Source organism: Trichechus manatus, unplaced genomic scaffold (assembly GCF_000243295.1).
Source record: "Trichechus manatus latirostris isolate Lorelei unplaced genomic scaffold, TriManLat1.0 scaffold00075, whole genome shotgun sequence".
In the NCBI taxonomy this organism is placed as follows: domain Eukaryota; kingdom Metazoa; phylum Chordata; class Mammalia; order Sirenia; family Trichechidae; genus Trichechus; species Trichechus manatus.
Window position 1 is genome coordinate 3563246 of NW_004444011.1, and position 23357 is coordinate 3586602.

The following is a 23357-nucleotide window of genomic DNA, read 5'->3' on the forward strand; positions in this document are numbered from 1 at the left end:
TTTTTTTTTTTTTTTTTTTTTCATTTTCCTTGGCTCAGTGGGTAGTTGGTTTTTCCCCTGGGCTTCTTCCCCCAGACTATAGTTTTAGGATGCAGAGAAATACAACCCCAAAATAACATCCTACTCTCCTACTCTCCAAGGATGATATTGACATAGTTGCAGAACGGCCCAGGATAAGAGTCTGGATGCTTTGGAGCAACAGCCCTATATTATGTCTAGGAATTCAAGTGCTTGGCGCTCTGTTTTGTATCTACAAGGAAGGGAGTGAACACTGTCTGGGTGGACTTCCTCCAGTTGGGGGCCACCACGAAGGAGGCATGATCTGTGAAGAGATACTGAGTCAGGCAGCTGCTCAACCGATGTCCTTGCTTGAGAGTTCAGAACACTTGAGATTAATTGGGGGGTGGGCAGTTCTCTCCTATTCCCCCATTCCCCAAGAACACACGGTGCCCGAGTGCTGCCAAAGCAGCAGAGGACAGCAAACTCATTACATAATGTGTACTGCACAGTCTTGGCCAAAAACACTTTATGAAAATCCAATTCTTTCGACACATGTTAACGAGAAAACTTTTTCCCTCCTATTTAATCATCACAGTGCTTCTGGTTTCAGGATTCATTTGAGGGAGATTATCTGATTTATAAATTCATAAATAATATTGTCTTTCCATTTCATGGCTGGTAATCTGGAAACAATTTTATGGTTTAACTAAATTACAGCAACTGGAAACTTATGCAGACTTCTCCCATGATGAAATGTTATGAAATATGTTTTAATGTGAAAGGGGAAAAAGAGAAATGCAGTGGAAGAAGAAAAATTAAATACTACCCTGTTATTTTATTGCAATGGCAATTTTACAAATGATCACCGGAATATTAATGCTTAAGCTAATTCTTGCCACTATCGCTTGGTTTAAGGTATTACAGGACTGGTATAATTACTGTTGAGAAATGGTTTAAATGTGATTTCATAACCCATTATACCATTCCATAAACCATATTTATGTAATTAGTATGTGCAGTTAACTACTCGTTTAGTGTAAATCAGCCTGTCTGAATGAATCTTCTTGGGGGCCCAAACACACTGTTAATAAAAAAATTCAAGTCAAATCCAGGAAAAGGGCTGAGCCCAGAGTTTGAAATCATACTGCTCCCAGGTCTGTCTGTCAGGATGAAGCAAAACTCATACTGCTTGGCATCTTCTCTACTTCGTCAGAGCACAGGGAAGAAGAAAAATCTGCGTTTGGGGGACTATTTTTAGCCAATGGCTCCATGTATACAACTTTTTGATTCAAGTTTTAACCTTTTGATGTTTTTTGAGTAGGGACTTGTCTTTGTATCGACCAAGGCCTTATTAAACTGACTTAAGTCCTATCATTGCATATCTAAGAATACCATTTTATACCATTCCATAAACCATATTTATGGCCACTAAAAAAACAAGTCAACACTTTAACAGCTAGGTGACTGGTAATTCCCTAATAATGAATCCCAAAAGATATGTTTTTAAATATCCAGAAGAGGCACTGGAGGAGCCAGCCAAACCGATGCGATCAGTCTTGGTTAGTGACATTAGCCTTCCTAACCAGAGTTACTAACTGGGGCAACCAGTGGTGCAGGAGGGTCCATCTCAATGACAGTAGTGACAGTGGCATTCTGAGAGTACTTACCAGGTGGTCTCTCAATTTGCTTCTGGTTCTAATATTTTGCAATTTTATCTGTTCTTTCTCATTACCTCTCATCCCTCTCACCCCAGTGAAAGTAATACACATTATAAACAGTTTTCAGTGAGTCAGTCAACAAATATTATGAGCACTAAATATGAACTAGGCTTCATGCTGGAGTCCCTGCGTGGTGCAAGTGGTTAAGTTCTCGGCTGCTAAGAGAAAGGCTGAATGTTCAAGTGCATCCAGAGGCACCTCAGAAGAAAGCCCTGGCAATCTACTTCCAAAAAATCAGCCATTGAAAACCCTATGGAGCACAGTTCTACTCTGACACACATGGGGTAGCCACAAGTCGGAGTCAACTCGAAGGCAACTGGTGGTAGGCTCCATGTTAGCTGCTGTGGACACAGCTGTGAACAAAGTATCATCATCCTTAAGCAGTGCCTTCTCTACAAAAAGCCAATTGTTTTTTAGGAGGAATCTGACTGATCTAAAATGCTTTATTCTTGGCAGTGCTGAAGCCCTTTTCCAGAACTAAATCGTGAGCAGGTTTAAAGCTACGCCCTTGTTTGCTCATGCTCTCATTCTTTGGTATGAGGAAAAAAAAACCAAAAAACCTTAAGTAATTGAAGACACTGTAGATGAGTTGAACAAAATACTGGAATTCAAATTATCTCAATTTGTGGGAAAGCTTCAAATATGACCCTGAGCAATGAACTTTCTGTTTTTGCCCAAAGTTAATCTATTGATCAAAAAGCTGTATATCTAGAGAAATTCTTTTGGAAACTCCTAATAGACTTAACTTCTCCTTGACACATCTGGATTTATTGAGGAGACATTGCAATTGGTGAAGGCTGTAATGTGGTCTACAACGATATGCACCTCTAAATATTTCAAACGCATTAATATTATCCCCCAACACTGCACCAACCCCTTAGGGGGCAACAGCTAGGTCCTGAGCTTTTTCTTACATTCTCAGAGTGTCTACATGAGGACTGAACACCCAGAGGTAGCAAAGGAATATCTTTCATAGCCCTGTACTTGAAGGCTGCTATTTTCCCCTCTGCTTTCTACTCAAGGAAAGAGAAGGAAGGCTAGGTACATTCCATCTTCCCTATCACCACTTCAATCCATTGTGCTATTCAATCTCTCAACATCTCCTCCACTTTTAAATTCTGTATTACTCATCCTTAAGTCCCCTATCAGTGTCAGGAAATTCCCTGTCTCCTTGGATGATGTCAGCATGGAAAGTAGATCTCCTCTCTGTCACATCCCAGTCCATCAACTTCTGTAGTTTTAATGTGTGCACTGATAATCCTTTCAACAGTTTGTCATTGTAGACCCTCAAACTCTTCTTCACAGCCATACTCTGAATTATTACCTGGTATGGTGTTATACTGTCTAGATCTCAAATGCCAAAATCCCCTTTAAGTATAGCAATCTGTTGTTGTCTTTGGTTCTCTTACTCCTACACCTTGGCCTTGACTTCCTCCACCCCAGACATCAATACTGTCTGGAAAGTCCCTGTTAATTTTTCTTGCTTCTTGCCCATGTAGACCCCACACGCTCTCACCAGCGTACTGACTGGAGTCTCTTACTTCTAGGCCCTTTCCTTGCCTTGCCATTCTTACTGCTAGGCTGACCTTGAAGCAGGGGTAGAAAAGAGAAGAGACAGCTAGCTTCCAATATTCCTTCTATTTCCTCCGATGTCACTTCCTTTTGGTGATGCTTCAAGGAGTTCTGGTGGCGCAGTGGTTAAGAGCTCAGCTGCTAACCATAAGGTTGGCAGTTTGAATCCACCAGCTGCTCCTTGGAAACCCTACGGGGCAGTTCTACTCTTTCCTGTAGGGTTGCTATGAATCAGAATCAACTCGATGGCAACGGGTTTTCAAGGAGGCAGATTTGGAGAAGCCTCTCATTGGGCAACCAGGTTTTCCCAAGTGAGGAAAGAGATAATAACCAAACCAAAGGTGTTCATCTAAAATCACTTGGAATGTTCTGGCTCTGCATTTGACTTATGACCCATGAAATCTACACATTTAATACCTGTAAAAAATTAATAGGCAAAAATGGAGCCCCATTTATAAAAAATGTGTTGTTGTCGAGTCAACACTGACTCCTGGTGACTCCATGTGTGTCAGAGTAGAACTGTGCTCTATAAGGTTTGCAGTGGCTGATTTTTCAGAGGTCGATCTCCCAGCGTTTCTTCTGAGGCACCTCTGGGTGGACTCGAACCTCCAACCTTTCGGTTAACAGTTGAGCATGTTAACTGTTTGCAACACCCAGGGACTCTGCCCCATTTGCAAGGATCTGGGGGGAAGAAAAAGAAACTATTTCTAATCTTTTCTCAAGGAGTCTTTGTGGCACAATAGTTAACTGCTTGGCTGCTAACTGAAAGGTTGGCGGCTTGAACCCAACAGCTGCTCTGCAGGAGAAAGATGTGGCAGTCTGCTTGCATAAAGATTACAGACTGGGAAACCCTATGGGGGCAGTTCTACTCCTATAGGGTCACTATGAGTCATAATGAACTCAACGGCAACGAGTTTGGTGGGGTTTTTTTTGTTTTTTTTTTAAATTGTTAAATGTGTATATCTTCATGGGTCATAGGTCAAATGTAAAGCCAGAACACTCCATATGACTTTAGATGAACACTTTTGGTTTGGACTTAACCAGAGGGAGAGGGGGGAATGAGAAAGTTTTCTAAGGAGAGCATCTAAAGAAGGTTCTAGGGTAAGAAGAGGAGAATTAGACCAAATCAAATTTAATGGGTCTAATAGCATAGAAGCAAAAAACACTGGACCAGAAATTAACCTGTTTGTGCTCTAACTCCATTATTTACAGCTCTGTGACCATTCTTTCATCCATTAATTCAACAAACATTTGAGCACCTACTATGTACTAAAAAACAAAAACAAACAAACAACCTCATTGCCTTCGAGTCAATTCTGACACATAGCGACCCTATAGGACAGAGTAGAACTGTCCCATAGGGTTTACAAGGAGCTACTGGTGGATTCCAACTGCTGACCTTTTGGTTAGCAGCCAAGCTATAAACCACTGCACCACCAGGGCTCCTACTATATACTAGGCAATGTTTGAATCATTAGGAACATTGAAGTGAACACAACAGTCAAAAATTCTTGCCCTCATGGAGGTTATATTCTTCTGACAGTAAGCAACAGCAACATGAATAATAACTCTTCAACATTAATAAATATTAAGAAGAAAAACAAAGCAGGGAATGGGAATAGGACGGGGCTTGAATGTTTAGGTAGGGTGACCAGAGAAGGCCTCACTGAGAAAGTGACTTTTGAGTAAAGATCTGAAGGAAGTGAGGGAGTAACCCTGAATCCTATGTGTCGTCTAGGGGAGGAACATTCCAGGCAGTGGGAAGAACAGGTACACCAGCCTCCTGACCCACCTGAGGCAGGCCACTGTGCCTGGAGTACATTGAATGAGGGAAGGGTAATAGGGGATGATTTCAGAAAGACAGCGGAGGGTTGGCTTTGTGAGAGCTTTTGACTGGGATCATATACTTTATCATCAAACCCAAATACTTTTTAAAGTGAAAGGGAAGCTATTGGTTCTTACACAAGGACAACAGGAATAAACCAGCACTGTTCCACCCCTGGGTGGCGCAAATGGTTAACGTGCACAGCTGCTAACCGAAAGGTTGGAAGTTCAAGTCCACTCAGAGGTGCCTTGGAAGAAAGGTCTGGTGATCTACTTCTGGAAAGTTAGCCACTGAAAGCCCTGTGGAGTCTAGTTCTACTCTGACACACATGGGGTCACCATGAGTTGGGGCAGACTTGATAGCACCTGGTTAACTGTCCCCAGTCAAACTAGAAAGTATGTTCTCCCTACTCGAAGGTCATTTTAAGGACTCTGGCTTTTATTCTGAGTGTGATGGGAGCCACTGTGGAAGTCTGAGCTGAGGAAGGACATGTTCTGAGTTGTTTCTCCCCCATTAACAAACTCACTATCCCCTAAGGTTCCTATCTAATCTTTTGAGTTCCTGTTGTCACTTTGATCCCATATAGATAGCTCTTAAAAGAACATAATGCTCTGCAGGCAGACTTTTTTTTTTTACTAGTTAAGCTAAACTGTTGTTTGGTTTTAAGAAAACTTCAGGGGACATTTTTGGTTTAAGGTTTAAAGATTATCTCAGGGCAATAGTTTCAGAGGTTCATCCAACCTTCATGGCTCCAGGAAGTCTGGAGTCCATAAGAATTTGATATTCTGTTCTGCATTTCCCTCCTTTTAATGGGGATTCGTCTATGCAATTTTTGATCAAAATGTTCAGTAATAGTAGCTGGCGCCCATTCTCTTTATGCCTACCGCTCAAAGAATACCACGTTTGAAATCCTGCCCGATTTAGATGACAGAACTTTCTAGCTGGAAGGGACTTAGATAGGACCCATATTCCCCATTCTGGCACTGTGATCTTGACTGAAGCAATAAAGGTATGGCAGGCCTGGCAAGTAGGGCAAAGCTCGGCCACACCCAGGCCTGGTGGCTTGCAAAATGTACAATGGATTTCCCAACATTCCAATAGTGTTCTGCTCAGCACAGCAAATGTACTTGGGAAGTGCTCCAGGTAGCCTTTCATCTATTTCACAACTTCCTTTCTGTGCCGGCTGTTCTGGCTGGCACCCAGGAACAATCCCAAATCAGGGATTGGGATATAGTGGTTTCTAAGATCCAAATGGCCAGCACAACCTCACTCCTTAGATTGCACAGGGCTAGTCAACTCATATCAATAAACAAAAAATAAAAAAATAAAAAAACAAAAAACAAACCCATTGCAGTTGAGTCGATTCTGACTCATGGTGACCCTGTGTGTTGCAGGGTAGAACTGCTCCATAGGATTTTCTTGGCTGTAATCTTTACAGAAGCAGGTTGCCAGGCCTTTCTTCTGCAGCGCTGCTGGGTGGGTATGAACAGCCAAGCTTTAGGTTAGTAGTTGAGTACCACCCAGGGACCTTTTATGTCAATAAGGACTCTTATTTATAGAGAATTTTCCAATTTACAAGGTGATTTTATACCCATTTTCATTTAAACTGAACAGAACCCTTGAGAAGTAGCTATTACTATCCTCTTGTGACAGAGAAGGACACTGGGCTTAGAGAGGCAGGGATTTTCCTAAGGACACAGAGCTCATTGGTGTGCACACACCCACATCCATCGTGCCGCCAGCCATGGCTCTGAGCTGCCTCCCGTGGTGACTCATATCTGGGGCGAGGTGCTTCACTTCCTGCTGGGCCTTGGCTAGGTGACTAAAGCCTCCACTCCCCAGGCAAGCCTACACCTTGCTGTATGAAATCACCTACTTTGCATTATCTTTCTCTTCCCTGAGGGTGCTTTTAATATTCATGCTCTGGAAGTGACATCTCATTTTTTGTACAGGCACAAACAGGTAATAACATCCGTTCGTTCATGTTAGGGGTTACCTGGGCACACGGCCTGAAACTGACCTTCAAGTGTGTGTCAGACACTATGGAGCAATGGTCTCATGAGTGACCCAACAATAGCTATGGAAATACACTCCCACGCCCACCTGCTTTTGACCTGTGAAATCTTAAGTTAGAGACAGAAGAAATAAGAGAGTGACTCTGAGGAAAAAGCAGGAAGACATTTCCTATACTTGGCTTCTCTAGTATGTTTCTTTTTTATTTGGTCTTCTTAGATGTCTATGCTGTTGAGTTAGAAGCCCACTACCTTCATTACAAGGAGCCCTGGTGGTGCAAAAGGGTAAGCCCTCAACCAAAAGGTTAGAGGTTTGAATCCACCCAGGTGTTCCATGGGAGAAAGACCTCGTGATCTGCCTCCATAAAGATTACTGCCAAGGAAACCCCATGGAGCAGTTCTACTGTGTAACACATGGGGTTGCTATGAGTCAGAATTGTGTCAATGGCACCTAACGACAACACCTTGATTACAAAGACAGGGGAAAAAAAAACAAAACCGAGAGAGCGATAGTATAAACAGCACTGGACTAGAGTGCTCTAGTTGTGGGACCCTTGTAAAGTCTCTTAACTGTCCGTTTTCCCTTCACTAAAGTCAGGGAGGGGGAGGAAGTACTGACTGGTCATATGAGTTGGACCTAAGCAAATGTAGTGAGCAGTACAGACTTTTTAAGGCCTGCAATTTTTGAATTGCAGTTAGAGTTTAATGCATTGCTATTAGTTGTTGTCATCGAGTTGGCTCCAATTCATGGTGACCCTATGTACAACATAACAAAATGTTGCCCAGTCCTGCACCATCTTTATGATCATTGGCATGTTCAAGTCCATTGTTGCAGCCATTGTGGAGTGCCTTCTAACCTAGGAGGCTCATCTTCCAGCACTGTATCAGACAATATTCTGTTGTGATCCACAGGGTTTTCACTGGCTAATTATCAGGCCTTTCTTCCTGGTCTGTCTTAGTCTGGAAGCTCCACTGAAACTGTCCACCATGGTCACCTTGCTGGTATTTGAAATACTGGTAGCATAGCTTCCACCAGTACAGTAACATACAAGCCACGACAGTACGACAAACTGCACAGACCTGGCTACATCTTTGAATCATCTTATTCATGAAAAATATGACCCAAAATTCAAAAAGGACAAATATAATCTCCATAATCTCCAACATATAGATGACTCATCACAAGAGACTAAAATGTGACCCTTTAGGGCTGCGAAGACCAGCTCCATCTTTAGGTGGGGCCCTGGCCACACTGATTCTGCGTCAATCTGATCCTATCATCTTTCACGGGGGCTAAAACTGCACTTAATCCATTACTCTTCTCCTTGAAGAAGGAGCTTCTAGTTGGCAAGGAAAAGGAGCTATCCAAATCTCACAGTATTTAGGTTATTCTGGTTTCAAACATAAGGCATCTGATAGACAGCACCTCATGAATATTCAAAGAGGATCCAGAAGCGCATTTTAATTTGATCTAATTAGTGACAGATGATGGCTTTCCCTCTTGAGAAATTGATTTGTTCAAGGTAACACAGACACTGACAGTCATTCCACTGATATTTCTGATGAAATGCCCCTTGTATAAGAGCAAGGCTATGTTCACAGGTTTGTCAGTTGGTTAAGTATCATGTTTATCAGATAGCTGTTGCCTGAACTCAGCAGTCTATGGGATGACTAACAAATATTCCTTACCCACGAAGTTTTATTCTTTGAATGCAAAAATACTTCAACTTATCAGCACTTTTTCCACCTTTTTTAAAAAAATTGTGTTTTAGGTGAAAGTTTATAGCACAAATTAGTTTCTCATTCAAAAATTTTATACACAAATTGTTTGGTGATATTAGACGCAATCCACACAATGTGTCAGCACTCTTTCCCCTTTCCAGGCTGGGTTCTCTGTGTCCATTCATCCAGTTTTTCTGTCCCTTCCTGCCTTTTCGTCTTTGCTTTTGGGCAGGTGTTGCCCATGTGGTCTCATATACTTGATTGAACTAAGAAGCACATTCCTCAAGTGTGTTATTGTTTGTTTTATAGACCTGTCTAATCTTTGGCTGAAAGATGGACTTTGGAAGTGGCTCAGTTCTGAGTTAGCAGAGTGTCCAGGGGCCATAGCCTCAGAGGTTCCTCTAGTCACCATCAGACCAGTAAGTCTGGTCTTTTTTTGTGAATTTGAATTTTGTTCTACATTTTTCTCCCACTCTGTCCGGGACCCTCTATTGTAATCCCTGTCAGAGTGGTTGGTGGTGGTAGCCAGACACCATCTAGTTCTTCTGGGCTTGGGCTGGTAGAGGCTGTGGTTCATGTAGTCCATTAGTCCTATGGGCTAATATTTTCCTTGTATCTTTGGTTTTCTTCATTCTCCTTTGCTCCAAATGTGATAGGACCAGTAGGTGTGTCTTAGATGGCTGCTCATAAGCTTTTAAGACCCCAGATACTACTCACCAAAGTAGGATGTAGAACATTTTCTTTATGAACTATGTTATGCCAATTGACCTAGATGTCCCCTGAGACCATGGTCCCCAGCCCTCAGCCCCAGTAACTCAGTGTCCCTCAACGTGTTTGGATGTGTCTAGGAAGCTTCTGTGACTTTGCCTTGGTCAAGTTGTGCTGACTTCTCCTATACCGAGTGTTGTCTTTCCCTTCACCAAAGTTAACACTTGTCTACTATCTAGTTTAGTGATTTCCCCTCCGCACCTCTTCCCTCCCTCGTAACCATGAAAGATTGTTCTTTTCTGCATGTAAACATTTTCTTGGGTTTTAAAAATAGTAGTCTCATACAATGTTTGTCCTTTTGTGATTGATTTATTTCACTCAGCATAATGCCCTCCAGAAGTTTTGCGGATTCATCGTTGTTGTTTATCGTTGCATAGTATTCCATTGTGTGTACATACCATAATTTGTTTATCCATTCATCTGGATAAACATGATGGGTCGGCACTTTTTTTGTTTCCAAGATTATCAAAATACATCAAGATATCATTTTTATGAGCATCATAATGGTAGAAACATAGCAAATATTGGATAAAGACCAGTCTGTCTTTCCCCCAAATAATATCTTTTCATTTCATTGCATATATACCCCTTAAATTCCAGCCCATCTCGACATTTTCATGAGGGCTCCCAGACCTGGACTCGTGGAAATCTCTCCCTTTTCTGAATTCAGAGCCATTACTTTCTGTATCACGTCTTTGGAATTAATTATGTAGAAGCAGTCCTCAAATCATGGCAGGGTTGTAATTAAAAAGTTTACTTGTACTTTCATTGTTTAGATGCCTTTAAATATAATATCACCGAACGGTTCTATTATTAGCCCTATAGTTGTTCCCCACTGTTTTCATGGAAAAAGTATCCTGACTTTCCAGCTGGACTTAGAGAGGTTGGGAACAGATTCCTTCTCCCTCGCCCCCCAAGCTCCAGCCTCTGGGAGAGGTGTTTTCCCCGTTAGCAACTTGGCATTTCCCTCTTCCTTCTCTGCTTCACAAGGAGATAGCCTCACTCTCAGGGGGACAAGACGAGTATCCCTGGGCATTACCAAACCAGAAGACATGCTAAGAATGAAATCCTATTGTAATGGTTGTTCCTACCAAGCAGATATTTAGGTGGCATTTGTAGCTCAGGATCGTCCTGTACTGAACTGCGGCATAGCTTGTATGTTTGTATTAAGCTTTGCATGTTTTGTAACTGTATCCTGGTTTGTATTCTTTGCACATGGGATCTACATTTAAGTTTCTTTGTATCCAGCAAAGCATCCAGTCCACAGCTAAGCACATAAAAGCCTAGTAAATTTTTGTTGTTGTTTTTGTCATTAGGTGCTGTCTAGTTGGTTCTGACTCACAGCGACCAAATGTACAACAGAGCAAAACATTGCCCAGTAATCTGCCATCCTCACAATCGTTGCAGCCACTGTGTCAGTCCATCTTATTGAGGGTCTTCCCCTTTTTCACTGACCTTCTACCTTACCAAGCATGATGTCTTTCTCCAGGGTCTGGTCCCTCCTGATAATGTGTCCAAAGTACGTAAGACAAAGTCTTGCTATCTGCCCTTCTAAGGAACATTCTGGTTGTACTTCTTCCAAGACAGATTTGTTTGGCAGTCCATGGTATATTCAGTATTCTTCTCCAGCACCACACTTCAAAGGCATCAATTCTTCTCTGGTCTTCCTTATTCATTGTCCAGCTCTGGCATGCATATGAGGCGATTGAAAATACCATGGCTCGGGTCAGGCGCACTTTAGTCCTCAAGGTGACATCTTTGCTTTTTAACACTTTAAAGGGGTCTTTTTCCCAATGCAATACATCATTTGATTTCTTGACTCTGCTTCCATGGGCTTTGATTGTGGATCCAAGTAAAATGAAATCCTTGACAACTTCAATATTTTCTGTTTATCATGATGTTGTTTATTGGTCCAGTTGTGAGAATTTTTGTTTTCTTTATGTTGAGATGTAATCCATACTGAAAGCTGTAGTCTTTGGTCTTCATCAGTAAGTGCTTCAAGTTCTCTTCACTTTTAGCAAGGAAGGTTGTGTCATCCGCATATTGCAGGTTGTTAATGAGTCTTTCTTCAATCCTGATGCCTCGTTTTTCTTCACATAGTCCAGCTTCTTGATTATGTGCTCAGCATACAGATTAAATAATCATGATGAAAGGATACAACCCTGACACACACCTTTCCTGATTTTAAAACATGCCCTTATTCTGTTCGAATGAGTGCCTCTTGGTCTATGTACAGGTTTCTCATGAGCACAATAAGTGTTCTGGAATTCCTATTGTTTGCAGCATTATGCATAATTTGTTATGATCCACGCAGTCAAATGCCTTTCTATAGTCAATAAAACACAGGTAAACATTTTTCTGGTATTCTCTGCTTTCAGCCAGGATCCATCTGACATCAGCAATGATATTCCTCATTCCAAGTCCTCTTCTGAATCCGGCTTGAATGTCTGGCAGTTCCCTGTCAATATACTGTGCAATTGTTTTTGAATGATCTACAGTGATATTTTACTTGTGTGTGATATTAATGATATTGTTTGATAATTTCCACATTCTGTTGGATCATCTTTCTTTGGAATGGGCACAAATATGGATCTCTTCCAGTCAGTTGGCCAGGTAGCTGTCTTTCAAATTTCTTGGTGTAGACAAGTGAGTACTTCCAGTGTTGCATCCATTTATAATGTTGGAAATAAACAGATGCAACACTGAAAGTAAACATTTATTGATTCATAATTAAAACTATATGGTAAAGCAATCCAGATAAGAATTGAATCAGTCAGGCACAATCAGCCATCAAAACAGATAACCTAGTAATTTCAATCATTCCTGGTGGGTCTCATTATCATCAATCCTGTAGTTCTGATGCAAGTTTAAAAGGATACCCTAAACCTGGCTTGTCTTTTTGCCCCTGGATTCCGGAAGAACTGCAACTCTGGCCACTTTCCTAAAATGGGATTTCAAGAGAAATTTTGAAAGTTTTGATCATCTAAATATTCTAATTGGCTCTTTAAGCACAGCTAATTCCATTCTCTGTTCACACTTAGCTCTTTTCTCTCATTCCCTTTACGATCTTCCTGCTATTAAGTTAAAAAAAATGGTGTCCTTGCTTCTTGAGGAGAGGTTCCTTGTCCTAGCTATCTTTGGATGGCTGTGGATTTATCTCCCCATCTGGTAGCATTTAGTAGAATGCTTACAGGAGCCCTGGTGGTACAGTGGTTAAGCACTTGGCTGCTACCTGAGAGGTTGGCAGTTCAAACCCACTAGCTGCTCCATAGGAGAAAGATGTGGTAGTCTGCTTCTGTGAAGATTTACAGCCTTGGAAACCCTATGGGACAATTGTACTCTGTCCTATAGGGTCACTGTCAGTCAAAATCTACTCAGTGGCAACGTGTTAGTAGAATGCTTTGGTTAAAGTCAGAACTCGTGAGCACCTACCATATGCCAGGCACAGCACTAACTAAGCATTTAAATGTGTAATGTGTTGTTCCATCTTATGAGGTAAGTACTATTATCCCTATTTACAGATAAGAAAACTGAGGCAGAGTAAGATTCAGTAATTTGCCAAAAGTCCAAACACTAGCAAGTGTTAGAAGTGAGATTCAAATCTGGGTAGTCTGACTTTGGGGTCCACGTTCATAAACATTGCTTGTTACTGCTTCTTAATAAATGGTTGATCAGCGAATTTATTGAACCAAAGGTAATAACAGCAAGTTCTGTCAGTAATGAAGCTGCCTAACCAACTGGTAAAGGATAGCACTGAGGTAATAATTGTCATGATCCCTGGTTTATGACTGTTGTCACGATTTACATTCCTTGAACATGGCATCCTTCTTTCATTTCTCTATTTCATTAAGTAGAACAAGTCCAAATTTCTTTTAGAGCAGTGCTTCTTAATCGGGGGCATTTTGCCCCCAGGGGACATTTGGCAATGTCTGGAGTCATTTTTGATTGTCATCATTTGGGAGGCGGTTGCTACCAGCATCTAGTGGGTAGAGGCTGGAGATGCTACTAAATATCCTACAATGCACAGAGCCGCTCCCCAGCCCAAAATGTCAATAGTGCCGAGGTTGAGAAGCTGCTTTAGAGGGATCCCTAGTCTAACTACTTAGGAGATCTCTGATGTGGCTCACTTTCGACCATACATGCAGAAAAGGAAAAATTTAATCACACTTTTTTGATCATCCAGACTCACTGTTCTCCTGCAGGTTAAAGCATAGTTTAGAAAAATTTCAAAGGGCTGCCAGTCACAGTGATCATCTTTAAATGACATAAATCTGAACTTAAACTTTTGTTTGATCAACTGTTAAACCAAAGATCCATCGCACTCCTCAAAGCTACCAATACAATAACATCTAATTCTCCTCAAATGAGAAAGCAATGCGAAATGAGTAAGAGCAGACACAAGCTACCAGTTAGCATGCAGGCTTCCTCCTGTGCACAGTTTTCTTCTCCTTCTTTCCAATGGGCTAAAGGCAAAGGCTTCTGAGTCTCTAAGTCTCTGATGTCTCAAAAATCACAATGAAGTCTCATACGACTTCTTTATGCAGATGTAGGTGCCCAGACAGGGCAAGAATTTACTCCCCAGTGTGACCTTTTACGAATTTGTCGAATTTAGCTGCTCTAGGTGCAGAAGGGGGGCAGTGGTGGCTCAGTGGTGGAATTCTTGCCTTCCATATGGGAGACCTGAGCGTGATTCTCAGCCAATGCACCTGGTATGCAGCCACCACCTGTCTATTAGTAGAGGCTTGCATGCTGCTGTGAAGCTGAACAGGTTTCAGTGGAGCTTCCAGACTTAAGCTGGATGAGAAAGAAAGGCCTAGCAATTTACTTCCACAAATTGACCAATGAAAACCCTATAGATCACTGTAGTCAGATCAACTATCGATTATGAGGATGGCGCAGGTCCAGGCAGAGTTTCAATCCTTTGTGCATGGGATCGCCATGAGTCAGGAGCCAACTCAATGGCAGCTAACAACAACAGGTACAGAAGAGGACTATGGAAATACGATCTCAGCTCAAGTTTATTATGTGTTGAAAAATCACATTTCACTAGGAGGGATTCTGGTATACACATTTGGAAGCAAAGCTATTAGTCACTTTGCAATGAGCACCCTTAAATTTTGAGTGTTCTTTCAATAAAGGTATTTCACAGTATATGATCCAAATTATAAATAGAAAATAGCAAAACATAAATGTCCTAGAATTTTACAATTCTTAAGGGCTGTTTTATGTGCCATGAATAGAAAGGAAGAGCTGCTTAATGAAGTAATTTTATAACCTAGGGAAGATGGAGCCTCTTGCGCTAAGCTAGTTGTCACACTCCAACTCTCCCAGTAGTCTCTCAGAGTCACTCGGGTCCATTCTCTCCTTGGAGTCCCACCCAGTTGAAGGGAAGTCATCTGGGTCCAGCCACAAGATCAGTCAAGATCCTTTTCTTTCTAGAGGCTCAGATAGAAGAACTGCTCTCCTTAAAGTCAAAGCATCTGTGACCTACTACTCTACCCCAAATTTCCATGACCATCAAACATTTAGGTTACTCCTCGGCAGGAGATCCCAACTGCAACATATGTCATATTGTATATGGAGTCCCTGGGTGGTACAAACGGTTAACATGCTCAGTAGCTAACTGAAAGGTTGCAGATTCAAGTCCACCTAGACGCACCTTGGAAGAAAGGCCTGGCAATCTAAGAAAAATTAGCCACTGAAAACCCTATGGAACACAGTTCTACTCTCACACACATGTGGTCACCCTAAGTTAGAGTCAACTCGATGGTAACTGACTTTTTATACTCTATACACTATTTTTTCCAGATCTTCCATGTGCAGTTTGTCATCTCTTACTAAATGTTGTCTTGAAACATCTTTAAAAAGAAAAGCGATGCCAAATTCATTAGATCAAGGCACATTCGAAATACAAGAATCAAGATTAAATTACTTAGTCTTTAACTCTCCATTTCCAAGTCAACAGAGCTTTTATAAAATCATCTTCCCTCAAACAAAGCTACCATTGGAGGTTTCTTGAGTACAGATGGGAAAGAAAGAATTTTCCTCCCTGAATTCTAACACCATGCAGTTCTTCTGTCTATTGCATAAAAGTGCTCTTCTGAACAGCATAGGAATCCAGCAGTGCCCAAATAAAGCACAGCTACAGATTTCTCAGTCTCCCTCCTGTGCTTTTGTAGCTTCACATCTTGGATATAAAATTTCACTTGAGAGTCTCATATAAAAAGCACTCCCAGATTGATTTGCTTTTTAATATTATGAAATTGCAACAGAAATTGGTTTGGTAGTTTATGGGGCTCTGTACTCATGAAGTTAGACTTTTAGGGGCTGAAGCCTCTTTAAAAATACTTAATACAGATTAAATATTTCTAGGATAACATCATGTTGTAGGCTAGACAATGGACTATAATTTTCTGCTTCAGTAATTGTTTCTGGTGTTCTTTTTTTAAAAAAATTTTCCTTGACATAGTACTCACATTCATTTTTTGAAAATAAAACCTACGAAAAATGTTCTCTTCTTTCTTCACCTATTTCTGCATAACTATGCTAATATACTAGGTAGACAGTAGTATTTTAAATGGTATGTATATATTTAGCAGAATACTTAGGCAAGTTCTACTGCAGTTATGATTGTAAATATACTTTAAGAACAGTTATTCAGCATCTAGCCCTGAAACCATTTTTGAAGAATTCTGGTTGAAACGCTCAGAATTCACTCTTGAATGTATTCCTCTGTTGGGTGAAGTTCAGGCACATAGTTCTCACTCACCAGACAGAATACTGCCCACTGGTAAATAGTCCATTCTTTAATGGACCTGGACATTCTATGCCACCTGCTGACTTTGTAACCCTGGGCAAGTTTCTTAACCCCCCTGAGCCTCAGTTTCCACATTTGTAAAATGGAGATGATGATAGCAATGCATACCTCACTAGGTTGTCATGATGATTACATCATATGATATATGGAAACTATTTAACATGGTGCTTAGACCATAAGAGGCTCTCAATAAATGATAGCTGCCTTCAATGTCATCTTTCTTCTTATTATTGTTATCCAGCAATAGTACATTTCAGCTGGTTACCAGGCTCTCCAAAAGAGTTCAGCATCAGACTCTGCTGGAGAGAAGGCACAAGTCATACATTTCTCACACTCTGTCCCATAATCTTACCTGTCTAGGTAACAGTGGGGAGGTGGGTAGCAGTGCTGATAGTAAAAGTTCCAAGATGCAACTTATTTTTACTTGGGAATCATTCTACACTCTTTGTCATGTGTTTTGGATGAGTAAGTGTGGGTGTTTAGGTCCCTCAGTAATAACAACTCTAAAGGATTTCACTGTAGAGACAGGTGTTTGTGTGTTTGTCTGTCTGCCTGTCTACAGGAGAAGGCTATTTTGCCAGCCTACATATACACAAGCACTCCAGTTCCACCCTCGGGAGATAAGATGACTAACAGGTGAGGAGTGACCTAAGCAAGGTATGTGATAAAATTCTTCTATTCTTTCACATTTTGGGGAATGAAAAATGCAAAATTTTAAAATTATAATCCTAAAAACAATTTAATGTCAGAACATGGTAGTTACAATAACAACAGTCTCAGAAGCCTTTGCCTTTAGCCAGTTGGAAAGAAGGAGAAGAAAACTGTGCACAGGAGGAAGCCTGCATGCTAACTGGTAGCTTGTGTCTGCTCTTAATCATTTCGCATTGCTTTCTCATTTGAGGAGAATTAGATGTTATTGTATTGGTAGCTTTGAGGAGTGCGATAGATCTTTGGTTTAACAGTTGATCAAACAAAAGTTTAAGTTCAGATTTATGTAATTTAAAGATGATCACTGTGACTGGCAGCCCTTTGAAATTTTTCTAACCTATGCTTTAACCTGAGTAGATTTTGACTGACAGTGACCCTATAGGACAGAGTACAATTTAAAATTTTTTGGTTATTCCAGAAATAGAAGATAACTTGGATTTTTTAAAAAGGGTTTCTCCAAAAATCATTGTCTCTCCTTATAAATAAAAGGGTTTCTAACTTGTAACACAGAAATCCTTGGAATTTTCTGAGGTTTGGTAAAATGGAAATATCTGGGGTTGGGAAATTCTTTTTAAAGAAGAAGCAGAGGCCGTAAAAGAACACTGATACTACTTAAAGCTAAATTCTTCAAGATTCTGGTCAGGGAGCAATATAGAGACGACTCCACATGTTAGTAGAGGGTTCCTTTGTTTCGTTTTCTCATAACTAAATCCCTTGGAAAACCGGGTTCAATGATATTCAGTAAACTATGTACATGTGGCAACTATGTGCATGACAGTGTGCTAGATGTTGGGAAGAAGTCAGAGACACCATCATTGTCTAAAATGTGCCTGGAACCTTGTTGTTGTTAGTTGCTGTCAAGCTGGTCCCCGACTCATGGAGACCCCATGCACAACGGGATCCGGTTGTTGTGATCTGTAGGGTTTTTACTGGTTGATTTTTGGAAGTAGATCACTAGGTCTTTCTTCCTGGTCTGTCTTAGTTTGGAAGCTCCACTGAAACCTGTTTAGCATCATAACAACACACAAGCCTCCACTGACAGATGAATAGTGGCTAAGCATGAGGGGCAATGGCCAGGAATTGAACCCAGGTCTCCCTCATAAAAGGTGAGAATTCTACCACTGAACCACCATTGCCCAGAACCTAGCAGGGTGGAAACATGACAACAGCAACATGACAACAGCTTAACATAATATCAAGTGGAATCAAGGTCTCGATTCTCTTCCACCCACACAGTAGGTGAGCGTGGGGTGAGGGGATGCTGGAATGGTTGGGAGGATGAGTTCTGGCGCTCAACATTATATCCTGGAAATGCCTAGTTTTAAATGTTTATCAGACTAAATTCTTACAGCCCAAAGTTCCATGCTCTCGATGACACGCATTTCCCTACCAGTTCCTCGCACCCCACTGCAGTGAATGCCATGTGCTACCCTTTCTGCAGAGCACACAGCATAAGCTTCCCAGCCTTAACATTACGACTACTATGCCTTTCGAGGCAGGTCCTGGTAGCTCGTCTCTCACTTGCGACATTGGTCTGTTCCAATAAGCTTGCAATGTTCATACCACACCCCTCCGCTACTTGTTATGATGAGTGGCCCTTTCTTTGATTCTCAGAATTTCACTTACTAATAACTTTGGAGGGAGTCCCTGGTTGGCACAAATGTTTAAGTGCTCAACTATTAGCTGAAAGGTTGGTAGTTCGAGCCCACCCAGAGGTGTCTTGGAAGACAGGCCTGGCAATCTGCTTCCAAAAGATCACAGTCTTGAAAACCCTATGGAATGGTTCTATTCTGCACACATGGGGTCACCATGAGTAGGAATCAAATCAAAAGCAACCAATGACAACAATGACTTTGGAAAAAAGAGAATGAATACTATTTTCTGAGTCTTGATTTTTCTTAGTCCTACATAATTAAGCCAATCACCATTGCTGGTTTTCTAACTGTGTGAGAGAGTTAGAATTTGTGGTTGAATTAATGGCTTCTAAATTTCCAAGTATATTCTCTTTCCATCCTCCTGGAAACTCTCTGCTGTGATAGTCCCTTTGACTGAATAGAAACAGAGGGGCAGCACTTTCATTATGAAATTCTGCTAAAGAAGACAGGGATTTCTTACTTGTGTGTGAAAAGTAAGGTCAACAATTCACATTCCATTCATGATTCTGGTCTTCTTTTTACAAGGTTATGTAATAGTAAGTGATACTACCTTTATCAGTGAGTAAGAGAGAACGGTGATTCTAAGAAGGCTCTGAGTAATTAAATATGTAGATTTTTCACACCCCCTCTGAATTCACATACAACAACAGGTAAAATGCTTGCCCTCTTTTGGACTCAATTTCTTTGACTAGATTTTTATGATTGTAATTATTATGTTGATTTTCTTCAACCAACTCAGGCTAGAAAAATATCTTATTAAAATCAGTCTTTCTATTACTATGTGAACTTTGGGGGTTTTCAACATGAAGTCAGAAGGTTCTAGGCTGGTAAATTATAAAATATATCCATATATGTATTAAAAAAGAAATTTAAATACCCAGAGTGTCTCATTCACTAGAACATTTTTTGCTGATTTTGGCACCACTCTCAAATGAGAATTAAATCTAAACCATTCTACTTTCATGCAAATTCATGTTTATCACTTGAAAAGACAAACAGTGACACATTTTTTCCATTTCCCAGAACCAGGTGAGACAACAAAACTGCACTCCACAATGACCATTTCACACAGTTAAAACTTGAACCACTCACTTCTTATTTTCAGTGGCAGATCAATTATTAGGATCTCTTGATCCATTTGTCTGGATGGTTTCTGTTAATCACAATTTCTTCCAAATCATTGAAATCTACACAAATGATTAAAAAAACCAAACCAAACCAGTTGCCATTGTGTCCAACTCATGGCGGCCCCACGTGTGTCAAAGTAGAACTGTCCTCTCTAGGGTTTTCAGTGGCTGATTTCTCAGAAGTAGATCGCCAGGCCTTTCTTCTGAGGTGCCTCTGGGTAGACTCAAACCACCAACCTTTCAGTTAGTAGTCAAATGTGTTAACCGTTTGTGCCACCAGGGAGGCTGTTAAGCCCATGCTCAGGAGGTCCGCATGACTAGTTACTATAACATGTTCACCAAATAGTTGACTAATCCTATAACATGGCTACTGATGTGCTTCCCATAACCCCACTGATTTAGAAGCTCTTTGCAGATAACGAGGACCTTTGGCTCCCCTCTGCATCTTCTGTAGCACCTGCAGAGAGCTCTGCCCAAGGCTGGTACTCAGTCCACATTTGCTGTCTCGGTCTGAGCTGTGTAGAGCGGCCCCAAGACTTATGTGTGCACTGAGCAGAGATGCTCACCCACACATAGGCCCTGAGCAGGCATGACTCCTGTGAACCCTCACCACACCTTACCTGGTCTCTCTGTCTTTGGGTATCGTAGCAGTGCTATAAGCAAAAACTTGCTTCTCAACTAGAGGAGGGCCGAGGTCCACCATGCTGGATAATCCTGGAGTGTTCCGTGGCTTTTCAATATACACCAAGGTGCCCGGCTCCTTCTTAAAGGACTGGCGGCTTGGGGAGACTCGCTCTGGCTGCAGGGTGTGAGGGGGCCCGTGAGCATTATGATGTGGGTGCATTTCTATCATCCTTAGGTCGCTGACTCGGTGAGGAGAGGCGGGCGGCGTTTTGGAGCCCAAAGTAGGCAAGTGGCTCTCCGGATATTTCCTTGATTTCTGTCTGTACAGTGACTGCTCCATATGCATTTCTGCTTGCAAAGGCGGGTTACAATAAGCACTGGCCGACCGGATTGCTGTGCGGTGATATGCAATGATGTGGTCAGGGACATCCAGAGGGTGTCCACCGTGGGAAGAGGCGATGCTCATCCGTCCCTCGTGATAAAGGTAAGGGTCACCATAGAAACCTTCACTTCTGTACATTGCAATGTTCTTGCCGCTCATGTCTTCATCTGGCTTTACATCTCTTCTTTCTAAAATGGCGCTTGGGCTTGGTGAGATGGATCTGGAGACAGGCAGGCTGGAGAGTCTGTCCCTGGGGATGGTGGCATTGCCAGGAATGGCCATTGGGCGAGTGCCCCCATAAGGGATTCTGGATGGGGAGGGAGGCATAGAATGGGGCATAGGCGTGGATGGGGGAGAATTTGGAACTGCATGGGGTAGATGAGCTGTGGATCCAGGTCGAGAAGCACCAGAGCCATCTCCTCTTGCATAAATAACTTCTCTCTGCATCTGAAAATAAAGCAAGAAATTAGAAAATCTACTTTGATAGTCATGTTTTTAGAGAGTTTCAGTGTGACAGTGTGGTTTCCTGATGTGGTAGGCTGAATACATTCCCCTCCCCAAATATGTCCACGTCCTAATTCCTGGAGCCTGTGAAAATGTTACCTTACACAACAAAAGGGAGTTTATAATTAAGTTAAGGGTCTTGGATGGGGAGGTGATCCTGCATTATCTGGCGGGTCCAAGGTAACCATAAGAGTCCGTAAAAGTGAAAGAGGGAGGCAGAAGAGTCAGCGTCAGGGAAGGAGATGTGACAACAGAAGCAGAGTCAGAGAGAGAGCGTGAGAGAGAGTAGAAGACAGACTGGCTTTGAAGATGGCAGAAGGGGTCATAAGCCAAGGAATGCAGGTGGCCTTTAGAAGCTGGAAAAGCAAGGAAACAGATTCTCTTGAGAGCCTCCAGAGAGAGCACAGCTCTGCTGACACCTTGATTTTAGTCCAGTGAGACCTGTGTTGGGCTTCTGACCTCCAGAACAGTAAGACAGTAAATCTGTGTCGTTTTAAGCCACTAAGTTTGTGGTTATTTGTTATAGCAGTCATAGGAAACTAATACAACATTGTGGGGTTTGAGGACAAAATAGTGCAGTGGTATGAGCTTTGAGGTCGTTTCTTCTAGGTGATACTTAAGAAATGTGGGTCTAATGTATCCTAAGTTCTAAAATTATGTTTTCTAAAGCTGGTCCTGGATACAAATTCTAGTGTTAGCCTTGGAAAATATTAGTGAGCATTTTTCCATACTGATACAATCTAGAAACCCGACCAGAGAGAGATAGGGGATGCCTGGGGGAAAACCTGGAAGAAAGTGTCATTCATTCACCAACCATTTACTTAAGTTTACTAGAAACCAGCACTCAGATGTCTAGAGAAATAATGTTTCAGGAGGTAAAAGCACAGTTGTGGCAAAACTTATAGTGGGAGGGCAAAGGAGAGAAGAGGAAAGGGAATCTCCAGGCTTGGTAAGGAGAAGGAATTCTAAGAGCATGCTCTCTGGGGCTGCCATTTGATACCAAAAAGCTCGTTAGAATAGGTCATTGTGAGCCTGGTACTTCAGGACTGAGCAGCTGACTCTGGGTTTGTCATTACCATGCAGGTTAGGAAAAATGGGGACTCCCACAGGGTCTTCCATTATCTCTTATTTATAAGGAGAGACAATGATTGGAGAATCGAGTTAATGGGGAAAGAGGAAACTAATTTGCAATTACAACCACGTGTTGAGCAAGGGGCAGAATAAAAAGTACAAATTAAGTCAGGATATGAATATTTGATACTTTTTGCTTTGGTCAAAGCCCAAGAGGGAAATGCTCACTGAGATTCTCCAAATAGCCATGTAGGAAGGGACAGCCTTGACACCTTCTCAGCCCACTCTTCAAGTTCTCTTGAAGGAGCCTACATTCACCATCTTGACTTCTTTTGGAGCAGTAATGACAAGAAAGGTGTTAATGGGTGCAGGTCGGAATGCGGGGGAGGGGTGAGGTATGCTCATGAGGAGACAGAAGGAGAGCTCAAATGGCCAAGAGACCCATAGTGTGGATGGTAGGGGGAAGAGAGAAAAACAAAACAAAAAAACCAGAGGCAACAAGAGAAAGTTGAAAATAAAACAAATCCCAAATGCCCTGAATACATACTGTTTTCTTATAAATTCATTCGTTAATGAATTTGATGTTTATCAAGTACTTGCTAAGAGCCAGTCATTATCCTAGGAGGAGATAGCTCTGAACAAGCACAGTGAGTCCCTGCCCTGGAGCGAGTACATTCATGCATATATCTCATAGATGGATGCCCCTTTGCCAGAATGCAGAGGAAGAGCCGGCAGGCCTCCCATGGCTTCCTTATCTCGTCCCTGGGAGGATCCAGCAGTGGAGAATCCACCAATCAAATGTACAAGCAAGATGCAAATATGTAGAACCAAAATGGAACATTTTGAGGGTAC

At 41.7% G+C, this 23357-nt stretch overlaps 1 protein-coding gene and 1 non-coding gene across 8 annotated transcripts in view; both read right to left on the bottom strand.

Moving 5' to 3' along the window:
* Positions 1-23357, bottom strand: part of KIAA1217 (KIAA1217 ortholog) — a 401508-nt gene that overhangs the window by 67629 nt on the left and 310522 nt on the right. For all 7 annotated transcript variants that reach the window (XM_012556703.2, XM_012556704.2, XM_023735032.1 and 4 more), the window contains one exon: positions 20545-21377. In XM_012556703.2, the coding sequence (XP_012412157.1) occupies positions 20545-21377 (833 nt within the window). The remainder of the gene's footprint in view (positions 1-20544; positions 21378-23357) is intronic.
* TRNAK-UUU (transfer RNA lysine (anticodon UUU)) lies at positions 18208-18278 on the bottom strand. Its single transcript has one exon. It is a non-coding gene; the product is annotated as a tRNA-Lys (tRNA).